Source organism: Lampetra fluviatilis, chromosome 1 (assembly GCF_964198595.1).
Source record: "Lampetra fluviatilis chromosome 1, kcLamFluv1.1, whole genome shotgun sequence".
Taxonomy (NCBI): Eukaryota; Metazoa; Chordata; class Hyperoartia; order Petromyzontiformes; family Petromyzontidae; genus Lampetra; species Lampetra fluviatilis.
The window spans coordinates 15,232,462-15,259,027 of record NC_136275.1 but is presented as its reverse complement, the minus strand read 5'-3'; the positions used below and the strand labels follow the sequence as shown (position 1 = coordinate 15,259,027).

General features: G+C 44.1%; 1 protein-coding gene across 6 annotated transcripts in view; it reads right to left on the bottom strand.

The window, feature by feature from the left end:
* The window catches only part of LOC144933004 (thrombospondin type-1 domain-containing protein 7A-like), a 576,967-nt gene that overhangs the window by 304,650 nt on the left and 245,751 nt on the right, over positions 1 to 26,566 (bottom strand). For all 6 annotated transcript variants that reach the window (XM_078857465.1, XM_078857438.1, XM_078857456.1 and 3 more), the window contains 4 exons: positions 22,138 to 22,834; positions 20,181 to 20,432; positions 3,718 to 4,008; positions 1,413 to 1,603 (listed from right to left, as the gene is read on the bottom strand). In XM_078857465.1, the coding sequence (XP_078713591.1) occupies positions 1,413 to 1,603; positions 3,718 to 4,008; positions 20,181 to 20,432; positions 22,138 to 22,834 (1,431 nt within the window). The remainder of the gene's footprint in view (positions 1 to 1,412; positions 1,604 to 3,717; positions 4,009 to 20,180; positions 20,433 to 22,137; positions 22,835 to 26,566) is intronic.

Here is a 26,566-nt window from a genome sequence, read left to right as displayed (position 1 = left end):
GTCATGGCCATGCATCAGTAGGGCAGCTGATGTAAGTTGTCAAGAAAAGAGGCCAAAGTTACATCCTTCAGCGTTGTTGCCTTTCCTTCTAATTTGGCCATGTTCCAAATTACCACATTAATGTGGCAGTTACTTTTGAAAACGAGCGCCTCCAAACGTAAACTATGGCTATATATTAACAACAATCACGAGTAAAGCTGTATTTAAAATGCTTGCAATTATTTTTCCTCACTTCTTTAAAAAAAATCTGTGCTGCGTGCACTATCATCAATGAACTACAGGTTCCCCGTTTACAAAGCGGTCCCACTGTGATTGCAGTCAGGTGGTAAAAATCCAATATCGTACAAGCATGCCACACGGATAAATATTTAAAATGTCTCAAAAAACCTACGCACTGTTAAACTTATGACGTGTTTACACATCAGCACCTTGCAATAAGTAAAAAAGTCAGCCCAGCATAGTGCTTTATGGGAGCTATTAACACACGTAAAGTGTATAATGTGGAATAGGCATGGCTATCAGACAAAGAACGGACAGCTGGATTGAAAAAACGAGAATCCAAGGCATCACACTCGCTACTATAATTAATAAATGGATGTGGTTGCGTGGATGAAAAATAACTGATGGAAAAACCTGGAGTGAAGGAAGGTATAAAACAAGACAAAGAGACAATCTTGGAATGATGAAAATCAAGGTGTGTGGGAACATGACATTTTAAACATACAGACCATGGCATTAGCATGGTAAGGCATGCGTGTATATTGCTACTGCTGCTGATGATTTAATGCCCTTTCATTTATCTGGATGAGAGCTCGTTAGTTTGTATATTATTGGATTTCTACACAGGACCTGATACCCGCAGTCATGTAGAATGATTTGTTAATGTTTTCTAATCCTTTGCAGAAAATGTTTTTGGCATAGTGATACAACAATGACTGACACAGGTGACTGACTTTGCAAGTGACATCACAACGTCTTTATCACTGGTATTGCAGCATTTGGTACATATATGGAATTATCCCAATAAATTACTGGGCTGCTGCAGAAATCAAATGATTACATGCAATCTGGGAAGTGAGCTATCAATTATTTAAGCTGCTGTGGTGATTTTGATAATGATCACACCACTTGCTAAATTTGCACGTCATATTTAAAACAAATATTTTCGTGAATTTACTTCATGATCCTTATTAGAATTGTGACCTTTGGCAAGGAACCTTAGCCTGCATTTTAAATATTGCACAATATCAGTGGCCATGCTAACTACATTCAGGCCCTGCAGCAAAAGGTCCGACAATATGGATGAGGATACGCCTGCTGATGATGATGTTGCTGATACTAACGTTTCTTGTTACGAGCAAAGCAGTGGACGGACAGACCAGCGGGGTGTTTGAATGGGTGAGATTGCGCACCAGTCCTGGAGGGTGCGTCCCGTAGTCCCTTCAAGTATGAGAACACATTGTCGTCGTCCAGAGAGCAGTAGATGTCGCGCACCTGCACCCCTCCACCGCACCACGCCGTCTGGTTTCCCCAGCAGCGTTCGTGCTGGTCCAGCAAGGGACCCACGGTGCACGCAGCCCAAGCTCCACCCCTCCAGCGGTATCTGGAAAGAATGTGTGGGCGCACACGTGCAAGCATGCACATGCAGATGTACATATACGCACACGGGTACACACACATGAACGTCAACAACAATTTTGCCATTCGCCACACTAAGTGACAATGATGTCATAACATCGTTTGTGCCTGGCCAATTGCACCATGATAAATAAATGGGTCCTGTAATTGGATGATTGGCCAATTTTGTTCGTTAATTGTTTTAAAAAATGACAGCTGCCGAGAACTCACACAACAATGAAAGTGATAAAGACCAGCTGAATTTTCAAGAGGCAAAGGGTACGTTTTGACGACGAAAATTAAGACAGAAATGAGATTCAAATGTAAAAATTATAAGTGAGGAAATGATACATGCTATACTATTTTGTCCAGTCATATCAAATTAAGTAAGTTTTTCTCATGCATATCCATTTTTATTCTGCATACAAGTCTTTTCAAATGCCTCGGGCTAAAATACTGTAAAGGCAAAAAGAGCTGACTTCTGAATAAATTATACGATGGAAACGCACAGGAGGTGGTGAAAAGTGTAATGATGACCATCACCATTGGCTAAATTTTCCCAATGACATATGTTCTTCGAATTAGTGACATGTATTCCATTACTTGAATATTCATACCGTATTTATATTGAAGTCTTTAAGGCTGAATGTTTAGCTGTTTTCTCCTGTTAGATTCTAATTGCACTATTGGTGTCATATCATGAAAAAAAATCTAATTAAATTCAGAAATCTCCCAGCTAGCAGTGCGTCACGTTGTGGTCAGACAATCACACAACTACTTCTGAGGTGATTATAATAGTCCTTAGCAATCAAATTAAATGTTCATTATGATAGCTGCAATTTTGCCAAATTAATTGAAAAACAATTAAATGTGACGAGTTTTTTGTGATGTAATGAGTGAACAGGCTAAGAGCATCAACTTACAACACCAGTTAAATGACAAGTAGTTGAAATGTAGATTCATCACAGGCTAGTCACCGGTGATGGCTTCGTGTTCAGTTCCTGAGCTACCTGGCCATCTCCAAGATATCATGTAAAATATAATTAAAACTGGTCAGTTTACTGTTTTAATGGAATATTGTTATTTTCTATCTACGTGACTTTACTGAAAGAACCAAAGAATATGTTTTTAATGGGTTAAAGTTCTGTAATGAAAAGCCATGCAAAGCAACCTGTGTTGGTGTACGTACGTGTTAACATGCATGCACATGTGTATATGTGTGTGGTCATGTGTGATGATGTACTGTATGTACGTATTTATGTACACCTATGTTGGTGTCTATGTGTTTATCCATGTTTGATTTACATCGCGTGTGTGTACTTGCAGATGTGTGTGTCATTATGGTCAGCACAAGTGCTCCGGTGATATAACTGCCACTTATTGTAACATGGCGGTTGTTAATGCTGTTTCAGGCACTGTCTTTGTACGTGTTTGTTCTTGTATGTGTGTGTGGTCATACTGTACATATACAGGCGTCCCTCGCATGACGCACAACATACGTTTCTGAAAAGTAGCGCCTAAGTCGAATCACGCTGAATGAAGCCTTTTTTTCATAGATATACATGTTATAACGGGGGGTGCGTTACGAAATAATTATTCCGTATCATTTCATTTAATTATTTTAGCCCTGGATTTACAAAATATGTATAACTATAATACTTAATAACAATAACATTACAAAAATATTTAGTAAGGATTTTAACAACAAATTAACGTATTTAAAAGATTACTACTTGCAAAGACGAGTTCATAAGAAGTAACTTCAGGGCTTCTTGAACGCTTCTGTGGGCTTTTTCACTCGTGGAGGGTTGTGTGCTGATCGGTGCTGGACGTGGCGTCGCCCACGCGCGTTTTAAATAATGTTTTAGTTTTTTTCTTGAGCGCGTAATTGTGAAACGCATAGCGTAAGTGTGATGTCCCTAAAAGATAAATTGTGTAACTGCAAATTCACGCTATGGGGGAGCACGTGACACGAGGGACGCCTGTTCTGTATGTCTCTTTTGTCTGCTGCTGTGTGTTCATGTATTGTCTGCACACACTTTTCCTCGTTGCTGCATGTGTGCGTTTTAATCCACATTTTGCTTGTGTGCGTCTCTGTACCGTGGACATGGAGGCAGAATCCCATTTATGCTGCCCCCACATGCCTCCGTCTCCTGGAGAGATGGGCAGCCCTTGCCTCCGGCCAGAGCTGGATGCTGCACCGAGCGAATTCGTGTCCTCAGTCCCCTTAGCCCAAAGGACTGGACCTGCCCGTGCCCCTGGTTGTGGCCCTGCCCTGAGCAGGTGACCGAGCAGGGAGACCAAGGCGACCACTCGCCGACATCGCAGTCCCTTGGGAGAATGCACACCTCCTCCATGGAGGGCACCGCCATGAGCTCGCGATTGCACAGCCTGTCGGGTGCAACAGCATCCTTGTTACGCAATGAACAATAAACTATTTTACGCCATCTGGCCTCCCCAGTGACAGACCCCCACCGTCTTGCTCTGGTGGTAGGCACTTGCTGAGGCCCTCCCAAAAGTGAACAATCTAAGATTGTTTTCTCCAAGATTTGTCTTCAGCTAAAAACAGGAAACCTTATGAGTGTCTTCTCAAGGCCTATGTTAAAGGTGATGCCCTGCAATTGCTTGCATCACACCAATGCTGGCGAGAGGGCATCCACGAGAGCAAACTCTAGAGAGCCGCTTGAGAGGATGTTTTGGCCTATCCACACTTTACACCACCACATGCGACCTTCGGATTGACTGGTCTAGCCATTTATACTACTGGGGTACAGAGAGGTGGGGGGATTTAAAACATTTGCATAGTGCTTCACCTGCTGTGCCAGGAGATTGGATCGACGGACCTTTGGATTGCAAATACGTTGTGCTAGTCATTACACTGCAGCAGCATGCCTCAAGGTCTATGCAGCCTGAAATGAATGCCCAATAATGACTTCCCCAAGGAAGGCTCATCAGGAAGTGATTGTCAAGTAACGCTCGCCAACCAAAATGAAAATCAGCCATAAATTGGTAATCGTCGCAACAAGCACAGCTGCGGGTTAAACAATGGCGGCTGATAGCCATGTTGGTCCCTCTCACACATGATGGTGCAGAAGACAAATGCACCATCAACACTCGCCCCCAGGGCTGCCACAAAGTTTACTGGTGCCCTCAATGGCATTTCAAGAATCAGACCCCCTGTCTGTGTTCGTTGGAAGAAAATGTTGAGGGGGGAGGGAGGAAGGGCGGTCGGGGAGGGGATGGGAAGGAGGGTAAGAGGGAGGGGACCTTCTGAAATACGTTTTGCGCTCCCTGCATTTTGCGCCAGAGGCAACTGCCCACAGTGCGTCACCTACTCCTAACAGCGCACTGCTTGGCCTTAAAGTCCACCTGCATACTGGGCAGTTATATGCATCTCTTGCTTCACCTAAAATATTACCCAAAATAATTTGCCTACACAGTGACTCAAGCATGTTGCCTGGCACAATTTATTCATCTAATGCTTATATCCAAGCTGTGTGAGCTTACTTTATTGCTTTTGTTTATAATTTTCTGACTGCTGGGTCAGCCTGCCTTAACTGCAAATGAGGGAGTGACCCTCGGTTGTTATGGTGTTATTGCTAATATGTTTAACTGCAGGAGGTCCACACACTCATTATCTCAGGTTTTTGCCACCAGCAAATATAACTGACAACTGCATGACGATGAAACATGGGCACAGAGGGCACATAATGTCAGTGGAATCACCTTGGCAGCGTGTTAAAATACACATCATGTTCATTTAATGTTAATGAAATGCATAATTTTCTGACTCAATTAATACACATAGCTCATTCACTTGTAGGAAATTGATAAAACTGTTGACAACATGTTTTGTTGTGAGCATGCAAAATATATTTAATATACAGAATTAATTAGTCCTCAGTAATTTGGTTTATAATATAGGTCAGCAAGGATTTTGCAATGCTCCACCATGGGTGTTTTGAATTTCATAAAATTTTATAAAAACCAAAGTACTTTGTTCATTAAATATGCAACTTCAGTTACAAATTTAGACCATATGCTATCAATATTTCTGGTATGCAACGGAGGTCATGATATTGATAGGCAAATTAACCATGATCTAGTTCCTGGTCAACAGAAATACGAATTTCATTACAGCATTGCCTCCAACCAATATATTTCAGCATTAAAAAAATAAACAGACAATGGGAGTAAATGTGTAATGTCAATAAACTCACAACTTAACTGAAAGTCTGGTTTACTCAATGTACGAAAATCCTAGCTATCAAACATATACACAACATACACACAAGCACACACAAATACAAATGTCCTCCATGTAGCCATATTTACTTTGTCTCCTCAGCACTGATGTTAATACACAGCAGCTATTCATGTGAGGTTGAGTTGACCTTGAGTATAATTTATGATAACTACTCGTCATTGATGTTATCCATGGCCGGCAATCGAACTCAGGTCGCTGAGTTCATAGCACAGCGTTATAACAACCACTCACCATGCAAACGCACACTCTCTCACTTGAATATATACACATACACAGAGGCATGCGGAGATAAAAAGCCACAGAAAGATACAGGTGGAAATAGAATTGCAATGCCCCTGTTATGGTTTCCTCATTTAGTTTAATTGAAGCATCAGGGAATCCTACAAAGCAAAAAGGTTAACAGCCTCAACATATTTTTAGATTTAAAGCTTTCGTGACTGCATGGATTCATATTCTTGGTTATTTCGGTAAAGTCACGTAGAAAGGAAATAATAAAATAATAATAAACATAAAAAGAAAAAATTCTCACGACGTTTCGGCCACAACGCAAGCAGCCGTCCTCAACATATCACCAGCGTAACATGCCAACACAGATGACAAAATCCATACATGATGGGCCAGACGATAGGACAACGCAGAGTGAGGGGAGAAGTCCGGGAGTGTGTAGAAGCCTGAGGTCATGGAACGGTGGAGGGGAGAGGAGAAGCCAGCAAAGGTGCCAAAGAGAATGAAGAGAGCGGAAAAGGCACCGTGGGGAAGGGCAGGTTCTGAAAAAAACTTTAGAAATTAGTTCACGGGGTGTGATCTTTAGAAATGATGTGTGCACACACATATACACAAACTGGAGGCGTAGAGGGAGGAATAGAAAATAGTGAAAGAGAGGGAAGAAGATGGAAAGGGAAGGGGATGGCAGGGAAGGGGGGGGAGAAATACATGTGAGGAATGGATGCTGCAGAGGGATGCCTTGAGCCACGAAGAAGCAAGAGGAGGGGTTGGAGAACCGAGCGACGGGAGGGAGGGGAGAAGGAGCTAGTGGGTTGGAGGCTAATAAATTGGTAGCTCACGGGATGGTGTGCTGTAAAGTATCGTCATGCTCACACTGTCTAACAGAGCTGTCCCCTTTCTCTTTCTTGTGTACATGCACGGCATGCGCAGGAGAGACAGCAATGTGGCTGGAATGCTAAACGCTGCTCACTGCCGGATAAGCCTGGTGGTATTGGCTTTGTTTCTCCAAATGAAATGTCTGAGTTTTGCAGTAACATTTAAATAAAATAAACTCTTAAATGGTATAATTGAACAAAATAAATGTTACGGATATCTCTTGAGTATGGAAAAGCGATGTTACAGTGACATTCTATTATTTTTTACATCCATTCCGATGTTCCTTCAGTGATTTACATCATGAAGGGATTTGAAAATAACATCAGTGCAAGATAGTCTTCTAACCAAGCTGAGAGGTGACGTCCACGCAGAAACCGCAGTATGGCAGAAGAAAGATACTAGCCAGACATGTTACAAATCCTGCATTCAATTCTGGTCAGTCCAAGTCGCCAAGGGTTGACCACAACCACCATGATCAGCGTGTGCTGCCAGAGCATGGTGCATCTGTGAATAATTTATAAACCCATACTGGAACTCAAAAAAATCGACCACAACACCTTCACTGTCTACCCACCATCCAACCCCCTCAATGCAACCCTTGTTTGTTTTTTCATGCCAACCCTCAATGTAAATCATCTTGAGTCTAACTTAGGTAATATGCAGGATTTTCCAATTTATGTTCACCACATCTCCTCCCCCAGCCAACTTCACACCATATTCAGAATAAAAATAAAAAGGCAACTCCCACTGTTTATGATGCATAACTCTTGATGGCCTGTTTGCATGATTAATGCAATCATTAAAACGTCTATCTGTTGCAATGAAGTTCATAAACTATGCTAATAAAATCAGCAAACGCCCTCAAATATCTCTTTTTCAGTAAATCAGCAAATGGATTGCATGCAAAATATACACGACTCGCCTCATGTGCAGATTTTACGAGGCTGAAATCAAACGGTGTGCTTTTGAAGCCTCAAGCACTTAAGGGCAAACTTGAAGAACCCAAGCCACAGTTAAAAGGTTTCAGTACCCCCTTCTCACCTCCCAAACAGTGACAACCACCCCATCAATCTTTTTGTCTATTACACTACTATTACTAGCCTCGAACATATCTACAGCCACAATGTTGTATATATACCCCTTTTTCCAAAAAATAATATTGAGATTAGGCCAATTTTTATATATAAATATTAATTAAATAATGAAAACAACCCACTACTCGCCACATTCCACGCCGGGCATCTGGAAAGTGGAATGCCACCAAAAAGAGCAAACGTCAGAACCTCTCTGGCCTCAGGATGACCCACTCAGGGAGAGGAGGGTCAAAGGGTCGCGAGGGGGGGGTCTGTGCCTGGCATAGCTGGGACGCCTGCTTTTTGGTTGTTGTTTTTCTCTCGCAAGAGATGCGCAGAGGGGAGGGTTTCACGTTTTTGGGTTTGAAAACAAACGCACATCTAGCAGTGCAGTCTGGTTCGAGTCACGCTCAGTCTTGCTCTCGGCTTGCGACGCGGAGTGGCGGAGGAGGCTCGCAAGGGAGTTGGGGCGTGTCGTGCCTCGAGGAGAGATGGAACGAAGTGGCGAGGTGTGGTTAAGTGCGAGTGAAGCTGGCAGCTGCACGAACAAAGGAAAGCACGGAGAAATGAGAGAGAGAGAGAGTGACGAGTGACAACAAGTAATAAACCTGTAGAAAAGGGCGGAAATCGCCAAGCGTCGACCGAGCGAGTATCGCAAAGGACGAGCAGCAGCGGATGAGCAACAAGAGCCATCGTTCATCGCCAGAGCGCTCCAAGCCGGTGAGCGCGCACAGCCGCGTCGTCCAGAGCCTGAGCCAACACAGCCCTGAAGTAAGGGCGAGTGTCCGTGTGAAGTTGGTAGCGATCAAGAAGAGAGAGAGCGCACGAGCAGCACCACCCGGGCGTCACCGAGCGTCGTGCCGACTCGTCATCCAGCAGCGGATGAGCTGTGCACTATCCGACGACGGAATCATCGCGCACCGCCGAAGGCGAGCATCGTGCCGACTCAACAATCATCCAGCAGTGGAGAAGCCTGGAGCTGCCACCAAGAGAGAGAGTGCCATCGAATGCGCCGTGTGTATGATACACACACACACCGACCAGCACCCACTGAGAACAGACAAGACGTCCAGCAGTGGACGACGGAATCATCGCACCACGACGGCGAGCGTCGTGCCGACTCGTCATCCAGCGGTGGAGGAGCTGCGCGCTATCCGACAACGGAATCATCGCGCACCACGACAGTGAGCGTCGTGCCGACGCCACTCGTCAAGCAGTGGAGAGAGAGAGAGTGCACGAGCAACACCAAGCCCCCGGAACCATCAAGCGCTAAGCAACCAAGTTCTTCAAGGAACATCGTGCCAACGCCGCTCAATCTAGCAGCGGAGAGAGAGAGTGCACGAGCAGCACCAAGTCCCTGGAACCATCAAGCGCCAAGCAACCAAGATCTTCAAGGAACGTCGTGCCAACGCCGCTCAATCTAGCAGTGGAGAGAGAAAGTAGGACGGGCTCGCTGCGGCCACGCCCAAGCGAGAAGGAATCTCTAGCCGCTGGTTGTATCTCCCCTTCCCCACCCCACAAGCTCCGACACAACTCCCGGCTCTAAAAATGTAATAATTAATTTTACAAGGAGACAACGCACACACAACACGCACACGAATAAGACTTTCAAAAAGTTATCTTTGTGTTTCGAAAAGGGTTGCAAATTCAAGTTGGTACGTTCAATATCAACTGATCGTGCGGGACAGTTACTGCCGTCGAGTTACATTCATTTTCGTTAATTGCATAATCTTGCCGATGAATCTATTGACGTATACTTTTGCCTTTGCATATTAGAGTGTCATATGTTTGTTTAGAATTAAAATGTCTTAACACAAAGTGGTTGAATGTTTATTTCCAAGTCCATGCAAAACTGTCTTATTCATAAGAACTCTAGCCTGTGTTGAGATGTGAATTTGGAGACCTAACATAATATAAACACACTAAGATAATCAATAAATATTTAATCAAAGATAATCGTTTTATCCTGATTGATACAACTCTGGATAACGAAGCTAAGCCTAGTTATCATAACTGCACACATTAACATAACTGCAAGCATTCGCATAAACTAATACGATTATCTCCGTGATTATCATAATTTATGCATAAAATGATACACAGCAGCATAATTTATGCGAATTACGATTTTTTTAAATTGTATTAATTGTTATTATTTTTATCAAAGTTTCATAATCCAGCATATACTACATAATGGGGGTTCGTCCGGGATCTCTCGCAGACAGTGTTTTGCATGGATGAAGGAACGAATCACTACGTGTTAACAAGAGTATTGTGATCCAACATTGCCTTGTGATTGTAAACGGGCGTAAAACAAAAAAAAACGCCCTCCGAGGCGGAACTCCAGAATAGCAGGTTGGAACAAATACAGTGGGATTAAGAAAACATCATATCGAACCGATTGCATCCTGTGATAAACTGTGTTAGAGATATGCACTCTGAATTGAAAAATAACAGAATAACACGAGTCAAACTGACTACACTCTGTGATATAATTGTTTTATATGCACTCTGAAAGGGAATGTCTGTAGCTCTGCCACACATGAGATGCTAGGATTAGGAGGAATTTTTTAATGGATTGCGGAATACTGGGAACTCGTATTAAAACGTACAGGCAGTTCTGCTACAGAACAGACAAGGCAGAGAGACATGTGGGAAGGGAGCTGTATCCATGACACTAAGACACATCGTGGGAAACTAATTGACTGGATAAAATGTGACAAAGGCGAATACGATGTAAAAACTGCAGAAAAAGCAGAACAGGACTCATGCCTTCTCACACAGGCATACAGACAGGGATTGTGGAATGAGGAAAATCGTCTCTAATAAACGAGGTAAAATGTCCCCACACCATCGCAAGGGAGGAGAAATCAGTGCTCGCGACACCAGCGGAACTCACAGGCGTTGATCCACAGAATAAATATGTAAGTAGCAGTACACAACAATCTTGGGTACGTGGACATAGTCCAGGGACAGATCGCACAAAAATTATGGGTATCGATCAAAATATCCTTGACAAAGAAAATCCCTCACAATTCGAGAGAAGGGATGGGGAGATACAGATTGAAAATAAAAAAAGGGGGAACTGACAACCCCGAAGCTAGAGGAACGCAAAATCTTAAAATAAAGTTGCCAAAACATACTCCACTAAGAGCAGATGCAAAAACTGCAGGGAATTGGCGACACGAGCGACACAGCCCAGACAGCTCACCAAAAAAATGCACGCCGCTAAAACACGCCCGACACAGCACACATCAAAGTGACAGATCGTCTGACGATGACTCCTCTGACAACGACCAACTATCCGAATACTCTTTCAACGGTAAAACCCTCAAATTGATGGACAAAGCTCTCGTTAGAATTCCCGTTTTTGACCCACACAATAAGAACAGGGATATACACACCCACATCGCAACAGTAGAAGAGGAGGCAATGATCAGAGGTCTGAGGAGATGGGATGAGAAAGCGAGTCTGCTGAAAAGGAGTTTACATGGACAATCTATACCATGGGTAGAATCGCTACCATACAAGGTTAAGAATGATTTCAAACAACTGAGCCTGGCAGTGATTCGGAAGTTTGGAGAATATTCAACACTCACTGAGGGGTTTTATGCTGTAAAATCGATGACCCAGGACATGGACCAAGACCCGCGTGATCATCTTTTACAATTTTAAAAAGCGTATTATGCAGGCAATGTGAATCGGTATCACGAAGGGGACAACATGTTCAAAATTATGTTTTTTGAATCCATGAGCCCAGAGATTACAGAAAGTGTGAGAATGGTTTTGAACCCAGAAACAGCCTCCTTACACCGCATAGAGAGCAAGGCGTACATGGCATGGTTATACAAAGCTAAGAATCATAATTCGGATCCAGAACACAGGGATAGGGATAATGAACCCAGCCTCTCATAGAGAAATAAAAACCACCAAGCTGCCCCACAATACAGAGAGGAGCGAACACGCACGCACATATGGCAAGATAACACAGAGAGAGATTGGCACACAGATTGGAGCACGGGGCCAAACATTCATAGGAATCGCAGGATGTGGAGGTCCAGAGCAGAACCATATCAGCACCCCATGCCATGACACAAGCAAGGTCAAAATTACACACCCCGATGGCGAGATAACCATATAGAGGGAGGGTGGCACACAGACTGCGGAGGCACAAAGACAAACCTTCATGAGAATCGCAGGATGGGAGGTCAAACACAATCGGTCCAATTCCGACCAATTCCCCCACCGGCTATACCAGGAGGGGATAGAGAAACAGATAATGCGGAAAAACAAACTGGCTTAACTGAGACACAAAATGCGGCCCAAATACGTGATGAACCACCCACAGTAATTGAGAGCGAGCTGCCCATACGCGCCCCACCCGCTGAGTTGAGGCCAGATCACGGCCCCACTGGAAAATGCAAGCAGGCTGCGAGTGACAGGGCGAGCAAATATCGCCACAATCGGGAAACATTAAATGCATACGATGCGGTAGAAAACGCAAGCATTTCTCCCGTAAATGATGTGCCGATCGAACGCAAAAACATGACTGCAGTGAAGTATGATCGGACAGTAGATAACAGACAGCAGAGACAAAGAGAAAAACCAGAGCGCACAGGAAAAACAGTGCAGCACGTCGCAGGATCGCACGATGGTGGTGCAGGGAGATGGAGCACAGAGACATGCCCTGAGGAGTGCAGGAGTCAGCATTTGAATGAAAAATATCCCAATGAAAAAAAATTAATGTGGATCGGAATGCTGAAATTGAGGAGGCGAATTTCCAGAACGTATCGAGAGTTGTGTCGAAATCCAGCACCCTCACGGACACGGAGGGGGTGACACCACGGGGCACAGAATTGAATCGACACACTGACTCGGCAAATGTGCATGTTGTCGCAGAGGGAGCAAGTGCCACTGATAACGGAGTGCAGAAGTTGGTTGTGTGCGCGAATTCTGATAATGTGCAACACAATTTTACACCACACACTCCCACGACGCGAAAGAGTGACATGAGAAAGTACAAAAACGGACCAGCAAACCGTGATCAAAAGATCAAAGCGATAAGCACTATGAACCAAGTTAATGATGTTGGGAGATTGCATGAAAGAGTAAAAGGTTACTCTAAAATATCTGGCCATGAGAATATTGTTAATGGACAGGAAAAGGCTATAGACGAACCAAGTCTGAAGGACAGTGCGTGGAAAGCAGCATGTCAACATAAAACCAAAAGTGGCAAACCAGATGATAATAACTTGGTAAAGATATGGCCAGGAGGTAACAGGAGGAAAATAACGCATAAATGCGTTCGAAACCACTACCTAGCGCTTCCCAGGAACTAAAAATAAAAAATAATTTTATTAAATATAAAAAAAATTATTTTATAACATTTTTTTTTCTTCTTCTCTCTTTTTCAGTAGTTATGATGGATAAGAACCGATGTAACTTGTTGCATTGATGTTTAACATTTTTCTTCTTGTTTCAAATGTAACCATGCTAAGTTTGTGATACGTACGCGCGCGTTGTAAGGAATAACCGCCGAAACACGAGGGCGGCTGATGGGTTAACGAAAAAAAAGGGGCAATCATTTTGTTTAAAAATCGCCAGTGGCCATATTGACCACTGATCATTTTTAAAAGGGCGGATTGTTGTATCTATGCCCCTTTTAAAAAAATTTATATTAAGAATAATTAGGCCAATTTTTTTTTTGTTTAATTAAATAATGAAAACAACCCCTCACAAGCACACCAGGAATCTGTAAAACGGGGAAGGCCATTAAACGGCAAGACTTCGGAGCAAAGAGAGGTCAGATGAAAGGTCAATGGCCTAACCTTCCCAAGATGGTCTGGAGATGCACCGATAACGTGCAGAACAGAAAAAAAACAACTGTTGCGTTTTCTTTAACGGTTTTCCTTAACGGTAAAAGTGGAAACTTAACAAAAAGAATCAACCAACGGTATAAGACTGCAGCCTACAATAGGGGCTTTGTATTAGTAATTCCCTTATTTTACTCGTACTCACCGCATATATATTATTTTGTATTGTATGTTTCTATCTACATGACCTTACCAAAAACTAAAGAATACGAATTCCAGCAGTCAAGAAAGCTTACGTGGAAACTTAGTTACACTTAACCTCAGGACATCGAAATATAACTCAGAATAAAACACCAATCCCTGGAGACAAACGCATAACCAAACTTGGCAAAGCCCTCAAAATAATGATGTAACAAGGATCATTAAGAATATTCATTAAACATAGACCGAATAATAACCACGATATACTAAGACCGAGGGAACTCATAAGAAATATCAAGAAAAAATGTAACACACAGGACCACATAAATGTATTGCATAAATCTCCTCGGCCACCTTTGTCTTCCAAGCGATTTGGCACAAACACATACCAGCCTGAATACGTATTGGGGGTCTGGCCTCGGGGTGACCCACCCAGGGGGAGAAGGGGTCAAAGGGTCGCGAGGGGGGGTCTGTGCCTGGCATCCCTGACGTTCATTTTTTTTTCACGTTTTTGAGTTTTAAACACAAACGCACATCACGCAGAGCAGTCTGGTTCGAGTCGCGCTCAGTCTTGCTCTCAGCTTGCAACGCGGAGTGGCGGAGGAGGCTCGCAAGGGAGTTGGGGCGCGTCGTGCCTCGAGAAGAGATGGGACGACGAGGGGTCGTTAGAGTGACAGTCTGAGGGCAGACTGGTTCGAGTCGTGCTCAGTCTCGTGACTCTGCTTGCGATGCGGCGTTGCGACGGGGCTCGCAAGGGAGCTGGGGCGGGTCGTGCCTCGAGGAGAGATGGAACGAGGAGGGGTCGTTAAATTCGCAGAAGTCTGAGTTCAACCTGGGTCGAGGCTGGGTTTCAGCCGTGCTCCGGCAGGCGGAGCGTCGTGAGGGAGCAAACACCAATACTGATGGCAGGTGTCGCTTCTCGCAGAACGAAGTGGCGAGGTGTGGTTAAGTGCGAGTGAAGCTTGCGAAATTCCAGCTATCATTCTCGTGAGAGAACCTGAACCAGCGAAAACCTGAAGGAAGGGCGGGAGAGGCGCCACCGGGTACCCGCGTGAAGCTGGTAGCTGCACGCCAAGGGAGAGAGCGTGACCAGCAACCGAGAAAGTGTGTCAGCACTGACGACCTGCGGATGAGCTGCGAGCGCTATTGGGCACCGCCGAAGGCGAGCATCGTGCCGACTCAACAATCATCCAGCAGTGGAGAAGCCTGGAGCTGCCACCAAGTGAGGAAGAGGAGAGCGCCATCGAATGCGCCGTGTGTTTGATACACAGACACCGACCAGCACCCGCTGAGAACAGACAAGACGTCCAGCAGTGGACGACGGAATCATCGCACCACGACGGCGAGCATCATGCCGACTCGTCATCCAGCGGTGGAGGAGCTGCGCGCTATCCGACAACGGAATCATCGCGCACCACGATGGCGAGCGTCGTGCCGACGCCACTCATCTAGCAGTGGAGAGAGAGAGTGCACGAGCAGCACCAAGCCCCGGGCGCCATCAAGCGCCAAGCAACCAAGTTTCTTCAAGGAACATCGTGCCAACGCCGCTCAATTTAGCAGTGGAGAGAGAAAGCAGGACGGGCTCGCTGCGGCCATGCCCAAGCGAGAAGGAATCTCTGGCCACTGGTTGTATCTCCCCTCCCCCACCCCACAAGCTCCGACACAGCGCCCTGCCTCTACTTGAAATATTAATTATCAAGGGAACAATACAACGCACACACAACACGCACACGAATAAGACTTTCAAAAAGTTATCTTTGTGTTTCAAAACGGGTTGCCATTTCAAGGTGGTGCGTTCAATATCAACTGATCGTGCAAAGCAGTTGCTGCCGTCGAGTTACATGAATAAGAAATGTTTTAGTCATTTATTTTCGTTAATTGAATAATCTTGCCGATGAATCTATTGACGTATACTTTTGCCTTTGCATATTAGAGTGTCATATGTTTGTTTAGAATTCAAATTGCTTAACACCAAGTGTTCGAGTGCTTCTTTCCCAGTCCATGCAAAACTGTCTTATTTATAAGAACTGTATCCTGCGATGAGATATGAATTTGGAGACTTAACATGATATAAATACACTAAGATAATCAATAAATCTTTAATCAAAGATAATCGTTTATCCCGATTGATACAACTCTGGATAACGAAACTAAGCCTAGTTATCATAACTGCACACATTAACATAATCGCAAGCATTCGCATATACAACAACGATGAACCACAATACCTTTCTGATCTCGTCAAGGAGGATAAGTCATCAGGCGAACTCCAGTCATCCTCGTAGCGGCTTTTGGCTAGCCATCAAACAAAGGCGGTCACCGCATCGCGCAATTTCAGATGCGCTTCTGCGGCAATCTGGAATGCTCTTCCTTCCGATATTAGGAATCCACTGGAGCTATGCACTTTTAAATCTAGATTGAAAACTCAATTCTCTAGAATTGCTTTGTGTTTTTTTTGTTGTCCTTCCCCACACCTCTGATTAGCATGGTTAGCTACGTATGGTGCTAAAAAAGTTCAATATATTTACATACAACAATAAGTTTATATGGCGAGCACCTTTCAAGATTAAGACCTCGCAAAGCACTTTACAATACAACCACATTTTAACACGTAGGCTTTCGCGACCAATATTGTTCATAATCAACGATTTTTGGGTTTAGATCGCGTTATTTATAAATGTGTCGTAACCCTCCACCACCTGACACGGCCAATCAGTAAAAAAAGTGTCACGTTGACAAAAGACAAATAGTTCACTGCTTTAGCCCATCGGTGTGTTGAAGCGTGAAACCACAACATTTACAATTTGAGTACGACGTTTCGCTGGTAATTGCATCCAGCATCATCGGGCAATTCGCCAGAATGGTGAGGCTCTGCTGTGTCTCCCGTTCTTATATAGAGCAGCAGCAGGGTGACGTCATCATTAACTCATTAACTCATCAGGTGCAAAGATTTGAGGGGGGGGTTATTATTACTAAAGCAGTGAACTATTTGTCTTTTGTCAACGTGACACTTTTTTTACTGATTGGCCGTGTCGGGTGGTGGAGGGTTACGACACATTTATAAATAACGCGATCTAAACCCAAAAATCGTTGATTATGAACAATACAACCACATGCTGCAGTTACTATAAAACACATCAATTAAAATATTTTAAAAATTATACAGTCATTGATGTAAAGTTAAGTGTTATGAAAAGCTTTTAAAACCGATGTTTTACATGTGTGATTTAAAGCTGGACAATGGTTTGGCAAATCTTACCAAGGAGGCATTTAGGAGTTTCAAATGGTAGGAGCAAAATAATAAAATATTCCTTTAAATGTACAGTACTTAGGGGCCGTCCATAAATGACGTCACGCGATTTTGCACGATTTTTGACCCCCCTCCCCCCCTCGTCACACGGCGTCACAAAAAATCAGACCCCCCCTCAAATATGACATCACAAAGCTCTGCCCCCCCCCCCCCCAAAACATATTTCCATTTTGAAAGTAAAACATGCTTCAAATCGCTTTAAACTGTTGTCATTGGAGTCCGTATTTAATGTGGCGCTGCATCATGATGTTGTAGTAGAAAACACATTAAAAGGAGGCGTTGGAAAGCTTAAATTTAGCATAAGATTCACTGGAAAATATTCAATGTTTAACTAAAATTGCAGATGTTCAGAATATTATATTGAAATTATCTTAAAATTATAAAATATTAAAAGTAATTATAACTATTAAAAAAAAACTTTAAATTTTGTAGTAGAACGAAGCAAAATGGAGAGTACAATTATAACAATCATATATTCATTCCACAGAATGAAAAGCCCTGGTAGAATCATTAGAATCAAAATGTTGAATAACAATCATTAAAAAAAAATTCTAAATGTATGCTTCTCCATTATCCCATGGAGAAGCAAAATGCTCCTTCATGGAATAAAAGGTGACCTTAATAAATTAAAATAATCAAATAGTTAATAATGAAAATTTGTGTTGTTATAACAATTCTATAGTTATTTAAAGTTGTGCATTTTGATGTGACGTCACATTTCTCACCCCCCCCCTCCTCGGCACACATCGCCACATGTGTCTGATCCCCCCCCCCCCCCGGTGCGTGACGTCATTTATGGACGGCCCCTTATTATAAACAAAACTATTTTATATTTAACCAGGTAAGGCCCACTGAGCTATATAGCTTTTTTTCAAAAGCGACCTGGCCACAAATGATAGCTAAATTAAGTGGCTCATCACGTAGAAATGTATAGCCGACAAATACTCTAAACGTACGTTTTAAATGTGGAGGGAAACACCAAACCTTATACATACAGTATATGTCTGCATGGTATAACTTTATGTGATTCGGAGACAAGGGTTTCCAGGAGGCACCTTCTTTATTTAACAAGTCCACACTTCACAGGTTTGTCCTCGCACTCCTCATAGTCACCTAGCCTAGCCTCAACACAACCCAAACCGTGTAACATGGATGGCGCTGACCGAGACATGGACTGGACTTCTAATTGCCTGTGATCTTTCTCAGAGAACGGAGATAAAAATTCTGGATAATTGATGACAATGATGATGACAAGTCTCTATTGACACCACTCCTGTTATCGTGGTCAATGATAGGTGAGGATGATAATCGATGTCATTTGTTAGTCAAACATGTTTATATCATCAACGTTTTTAAATGACTATACATTAAATTGCATTCAATGTCCTGTAGTTCGAAACAGTTCTGTTCTTTTTTACCATTACAAAATGTACCTGAACTCACTGAGCTCCCACCTGGTTTAAATAAGAGAAATCAATCCATTCATTAAACACATTCCTACAGAGGGAGCTGGTAGGAACGTTGGGTTGCTCGGTCAATGGCCAGGGTCAGCAGCGGCGTGGTGTATTCCGCAAATATGGACGACTGTGAGGGCGGGCACAAGCCGGCGTGAGTAGGTTAAACATTGAGTTTTATAAGTGCACCACGGGGTGACCAGCCCCTCCCCACCCAGCCCCACCCCTCCCACCCCCCACACAGCCCCACCCTCCCCACCCAGCCCCTCCACACCCTCCCCTCCCCACCCAGCCCCTCCCCACCCTCCCCACCCAGCCCCTCTCCATCCAGCCCCTCTCCACCCAGCCCCACCCCTCCCATTTTTGGATGCACGACGAACGGACGGACACAATAATCCCCTGTGGGCTGGTGGAACCAGGTGGTTCCTACCAGTATCAAGCAATAAATCAGTGTCGCTACTTCTAGACAGTCTTTAAAGAGAACAAATCGTGCTGTGGTGGGGATGAGAAGGCGGTGACATGGGACATTTGCTGTTATGCTACAGAGGTGTGCCGTTTGAACCCAGTGCTTGTCATGGCTAATACTGTGGGTGTTAACCATGAACACGCGTTATTTTCTTGACAGTGATATAAAATGTCCCGTGGCATTGTTTGTAATACGAGGAAGCCATTTGTGCTGACATCACGGTCCAAAATGTAAAAATGACTCACAAACTGCTAAATTGGTTTAAAATCACAGAGTAACATCACCCCCCCTCTCCAACTGGTAGACTATACTCAATGGCAGAGCCAGGATTTTCAGGTAGGGGGGGCAACCCCTCCAGCAATGAAAAATGATAGGAGTTGTTAGTAAGTAAGGACTTGTCCCTTGCTTTTTATTCGACGCGTGTGCGGCGATGGCACAGCCATCGATCGAGGGTCGAATTTGAACTGTGTGTGATCAGCATCGCGCTCGCTGAAGGTATGCCTTTCAGGGAAGTCGTGTACTGTATACACAACTGTGCACAATTCTGTGAGTCACTTATAACTGCTTTGCTGTTACTTATTGCCAATTATGGACTCAGACTATTGTCCTATCATCTCATAGAGTCCCTGGCACATAATAATATGCTACGCAGTGGCAGTGGGGGGTCGCAAAATGCCGATTTATTACTAATAAACCCCAATGATCCGATCGAAATTAGAGATTTCGATCGGATCATTTGGGACTGCCCCCCCCCTCCCCACTGGCTCCGCCAGTGACAATACTCATATGTGAAATAACAGCACCTCTGTAAGAGCATTGCACTTGGCACGCATACCAAATGAAATAAATTGAAGCAATTCATGAAATTGATTACTCACACGAGATCAACGTGCTCTCCCAGGCGAGACAAGCATGACAGGTCGCGTGCGTGAGCCCCAAGCCGCACGTCCCACGCCTGCCCCTCGTCGGGCTCCCCGCCGGCCTCCTCGGGCCACCACGACGCCGAGCTCCTCTGCGACCGCTTCCTCGATGCCTGCAAAGCCCACCGCACCTGTGGCACGGAGCGCCGTGCTATCCTGGACTCGGACACTGGAAGGCACTCAGTCCAGGCTCCCACCCTCAGCCGGTACCTGGACGGGAGGCACGTGGAGACCACAATTTACACGTGTGTGGAATGCGCACAGGCTGCTTGTGCATGTGCGCGTGTGCATGTATTATGATGTGCACACTATGTGGTTTGTACATGCACACTAACACACTTGTATACATACATACACACATGCATATAGGCACATATATGTGCGCAATTTAAATTATTCACCAGTAACATGTACACAGAATACGAGTTGTTCATGAATACATACTGTATACATAATACTACAATGTGAATAATGCATAGAATTTTTCATTTACGGGATTTAATTTGCTCACTCTTGGCTGGTATGCGGATATTATTACATCAATACAATGTGTATTAAGAAACAGATTATTGTTTTACGTACATTTCTTGCTGTGTTCTATGACTAACGAATATTTCCTTAATCTATAAATGCTTATTTTAAAGACAAACACCCTGTGGTTGTTTTACTTATCCAGACAGGCTTTGTGTACACCTCTTAAGCACACAGACTATACATATGTATGGTAACTGATGAGCAGCGTCTACAGATGCAATTGCGTTTAGACAGAACTAAAATGTATGGTACCTTATACTGTAATGTATATATGACCTAGTGAATACAAATGCAAAACTCTCCAAGAGTTAAAAAGCAAACATATCTTTGGCATACAGGCTGTCGGATGAGCTGGTTTTCCTGCTGATTTGGAAATTCATCAGACTGCCACGTGCCATATTTCTTTAGAATGTAATTGTTTATCCCCACAAATATTTGTTGAATTATCGCAATTTGATCCATAATCGAGGTATTTTGGGTAAGATCGCGTAAATATATAAATCTCGTTAAATCGACACATTTGAGTTCAGGATGTAATTTCAGAATCAACTCTTTTTATTTAGAAAATTGTATTACTGTACCTGATTTGTATTCTTATTTTTCGATCTTATTTTTTGAGTTGTTTGCTCAATTAGCCGAGATAAAACATGAACACAGATACCTAAAATGCGATTTTAATTAAGAATCTATTTTAATTAAATATCGTGCATTTTACATGCCTATTATTTTGACAGCTGTTAGCATCCTAAATGACAGTTTGGCTCTTAAATTATCAAGTATTCCAATGAAACCTAAGGATGACAAATATCCATTGCTTAAATTATTGGATGCACATACAGGTCCTTAGCATATGCATGTAATTTAATCGGTATTAGAGGTAGCCATTTGTAATTTAGAGAGGTATGCAAAGCAGACAATGACTTTCAATTAAGACTGAGATTGCAGTTTGACAATAGGCCCTAGGCTTATCGAGACATAAATAAGCATTGAGATGCATATTATATCCACGTGGTAGAAGCTAAGAATTTTACCTTTTTGCTACATTTATGTATAGGAAATTGTAACTGTCTGACATATTAATGTAATAATTTACCTAAATAAATATTGCTATTTAAATAGATGCCAAGAGTGTGATACCATTATTTCATGAGATATTCACCTGTGCATCTAAGAAAGGAAACATTTACCACAGAAATGCACAAGAAACACACCACGGCATTGACACTCAAAACACATCAAGAAAAGCCAGTCAAAGCACGACGACAGTGGCCTTTGTAGTCAAGGGTGTGTATGACACACGCGCGCACGAACAACAACAAAAATAACCACATTAAAGCGTGCGCACAACAAATGATTGTGTGTATACATAATAAGCTCATACTGGCTGTTGGAAAAAGCGTCCCCCGGTGCCGAAGTAGGGCATGGGGCCGGCACGGTGCATGCCTGTGATTCCGACAGCTCCACACACGCGGCACCTCCATGCGACGGCGGAAACAACACGCGACGGACACGCAAGCGTGTCCCGCCGGGGCCACACGCCGACCCTGCGCCGCCGCTGCCGCCGCAGGCCCCCCATTTAGACCAGCCGCTCACGATGCACGAATCCTGTAATCTGCCGCCGGCACCTTCGCCACCGCCAGCACCGCCGGAATTTCCGCCGTGCCGTGCATCACACGCACTGCCCGGGGGGCCGCCGTCCTGGGCGCCTGAGCTCGTTCCCGGTGCTGGGCCGCAGCCAGGGGGCTCAGCAGCAGGGTCACACTCTCCAGCAGAAAAGGCCGGCAGCTCTTGCTGCTGCTGCAAGGGGCGACATTCGCCTGGCTCGCCCGTGCTGCCAGTCGTATCCGTGTCCCATGGCAGGGACGTGTCGTGCCAAAGCCGCTCTGTGCACGTGCGAACACAGCTGCGTCTGTGGGGGGGCCGTGTGGATGGGTCGCACGTTGCGGTGTTGAGAGTGGTGGTGGTGGCAGCAGTCGAAGAGGAGACGATGGCGCGGCCCGTGGGATGTACGCACCACACGGCACGACCCTGCACCCCGTGCGCCCCGCACTGTCTTGCCACGCACTGCCCCCATGGGCCTGTGAGCCACACAACAACAAGACGATGATGCAAACTCTTTCATTTACCTATTTTCCCGCATATAACCCGCGGGGTATACCACTTTTTACAAACAAAACAAGACCCTGCGGAGTATATGGAGGTGCGGGCTATCCCAAAATATTTTACACGTGTGACATGTCATAACTCGTACTGGTAGGAACCTCCTGGTTACCCCAGCCCACAGGGGATTATTGTGTCCGTCCATCCGTCGTGCATCCAAAAATGGGAGGGATGGGGCTGGGTGGGGAGGGTGGGGCTGGGAGAGGAGGGTGGGGAGGGGCTGGGTGGGGAGGGTGGGGCTGGGAGAGGAGGGTGGGGAGGGGCTGGGTGGGGAGGGTGGGGAGGGGCTGGGTGGGGAGGGTGGGGCTGGTCACCCCGTGGTGCCCTTATAAAACTCAATGTTTAACCTACTCACGCCAGAATGTGCCCGCCCTCACACTCGGCCATATTTGCGGAACACACCACGCCGCCGTTGACCCTGGCCATTGACCGAGCAACCCAACGTTCCTACCAGCTCCAACCGCAGGAATGTGTTTAAAAAAAATTATGGTAGGACTATCCACTATGCAACACTTACCTTTCACTAAAGCACTGCTGAATAAACCACTTACACTAAAATTGCACATGTTATCACGTTTTTAATTATTCGAATTGTTTATACAATAAAACGACAATGTTCGAAAGTGGGCGCACTTTGTTTACTGGTGACGGGAGAGCTGGGACGAGAGAGAGGTAGAGAGGTGGGGAGAGAGAGGTGGGGGGTTGGGGGGTGGGGCAAAGCAAGATCTGCGGTGGCGACGGGAGAGCTGGGACGGAGGGAGAGATGGTGGGGCGAGGCAACGACGATACCGTAGTGCCGCTATTATCTGCGCAGTGCGCAATCTACCAGTGCCTTAACTTACTTACTTATCTACCAGTTATGTGTTAATTATTTATTAGATATTTACTTTTGTTACTTATTTACTGTTTTAAGTTCACTCGTTTCCGGTTAGTTTGTTTTCTTTGTGCACGTTATGATTTTAATGTTAACAATTGATAGTGGAATGTATTATAAATGTAAACTTCGTATTAATATGATGGAATTAAGCTGTGGTAACGACGTTAAAGATATGAATGCATGCGGGGTATATGGAGGTGCGGGCTATCTGAAATTTGTTTTATACAAAACGCAATTTTTGCGGGGTATATGCGTCTGCGGGTTATATGCGGGAAAATACGGTAACCGGATGCACAGACTAGGGGCATGAATGTTGTTATCGAGCACTTGTTATTTTATCATAATCATAAAGTGGTATTGTGCCCCACATTATCCATGCATGGTTCACCTTTGGCTACCAATTTAATGACCTCCATGTTCATGGCCATATCATACCAGGTACCAATGTTTAGGCTGCATCAACCTCAGGGAAACCTAGGCTTGGTTCAGTCTTCAATTCACGCTAATGTCGTGCTATGTGGCCAGGAATTAAACTTGCGTTGTCAGGATTCTAGTACAGTACACGAATGAGCATCATAGACAAGCACACATTTAAGATCTTACTTATTGCTGCCTAGTTCAAGTTAAACATTTTAAATCATGATCACATATCATGGCCAAATCCAAGTGTTGTCTGTGGTTTATTATAACTTTAACATCCTCCATGAAAAGCGGAGACTCTAATAAGTAACCATATTCTTGTAACTATAAAAGCCACTGGAGGTGTTAACTCATTGCATGTGGTTTACGACATGGCATGGATAACTGAGAACATAGCATCATGGCCAACCAGATGTTGATGATGTCTTGAAAGTGCATAAATTTAGATGTGCACGAGGCAGTAATTTGGTTATTAATTAAAACATGGTACTGTATCCCCCAATTAGCATTACACGTTTTTAATCATAGTGATTTAAATCAATTTTTATGCAGCACCAGAAACACACACGTGGCCCTCTTGATAAGACCTTGCACCTGAGACAGGAGCACCAATCACCAGGAACTGACACACACCTGCATATGTGCACAGCAGGTGAACTTGTAAATTCAGTAGCATTACAGTTGCTCGCTGATGAGATCTGAGATGTTTGATCTGGAATTCTAATTAAAATATTTTTTAATAGTTTTTATAAGCAGCCACGTTTAGAAAATGAGCGAAAATTTCCAGCCTCAACGTGATGAATAAAAAAAACACACCTGTGCATGATCAAAGCACGTATGATTATATTTGCACCACTTTCATCTCAAAACCATTTTATCTAAAGTTCACCTGTTTGCTGAGCATCTAGGCTGTGTAGTAGAGCTTTACCCTACAATACTTGTAATTGTTTCGACAATAAACATTGTTGAGAAGAAAATAGTTCTGGAGAAATAAAAATTACGTGCAAATCTGACCTATCTTCCATTAGGCTACCTACATAATATTACTCCAGTTAGGAGAGCCGGAGCTCCAAAACAGAGAAGCAGCTTAAAAAACTCAAAATCACATATGCCATCTGCTCCACTATTTATATATCATCCACACCAATTGTGCTCAATTACAAGACACATGTTTATATTATACCACTGTTATACTAGGTTTATATTAACCATTCAAAATATATTAAAAAATGCAAGAGGAGACAGCTTTATCTCCCCAAATAAACCACTGGATATCATCAAATTCTGTTCAAAGTAGATATTATTTGATTAATTGTCATGTAATTTATTACCACTCCTAAACGTGGGTTTTCACCAAATCCATGCTACATACAAAACACTACTTAGTGGTATTAACTAAACGTCTTACAGCAGGACCCTCCTGAAAAAATGTTTTGGGACCCAGTTAAGAATTCCTGGATAAATAACAATTGGCAATGACGCTAACTACCGTCGCTTTCCCTCACCCATACATCAGCAACAACTGCCACTTTCAATCCAACACACTTAAAATATATATATTTTTTGATAAAGTAATTGTTTCCTTTTACTGAAACCAAACCTTTACATTTGCCCTTTTCATCTTAAGCATCGCATAAGAGTGCCCACTTGATATTCACAATGAAATATAATGTCTGCACCTGCCAAATTTTTGTCTTGCCATCTATTACAGCAGCCAAACCGAGTTATTGTTTTCATGCACACGTACCTTCTGAGCACTCACGTCTGTTGTCGGGTGGCATTTCAAATTAAGGCGTGCTGCCATTCAAAAGACAATACACAACACTTCCAAGAATACGTAAGCACATTGCGCCTGTCAGGGCATGCAATCATTTAATTAATTATCACTTTCATGAGTTGCGAAGTGATATTTGCTGAGATAACAAGTTTCCTTGTGGAGTGGTGACTGCAGCGTTTTCACGGTGTGTTGGTGGGGGAGGTGGCGGTTCATGGCACAGCTGGGGCATGGGTCGGGGCTTGAGCTGGGGATGTGGCGTCGCTCGCATTCAAGGTTACAGCGGGCAACGTGTGGAATCCATAACATCCATCACTGCTGGCTTATAGCCCCGCCACAGCAAGGGGACACTCGACGGCATTGGCAAAGTCTCACGAGGTGGTGGGGAGCAGCGGTGAGGGTTCGGAATTAGCAAGATGTGCAAAGCAGCCGGTGTGTATCATCGCATGATATTCCCAAGTGCGGTGCAACACTATGCAAACGCGACTGATCGATGAGCGGGATGATCAATGTTGCACCAGAGCCCCACTCTCTCGCTCAGTCAACCACCTGCAAACCGCCACCTTCACACTGTGCCAG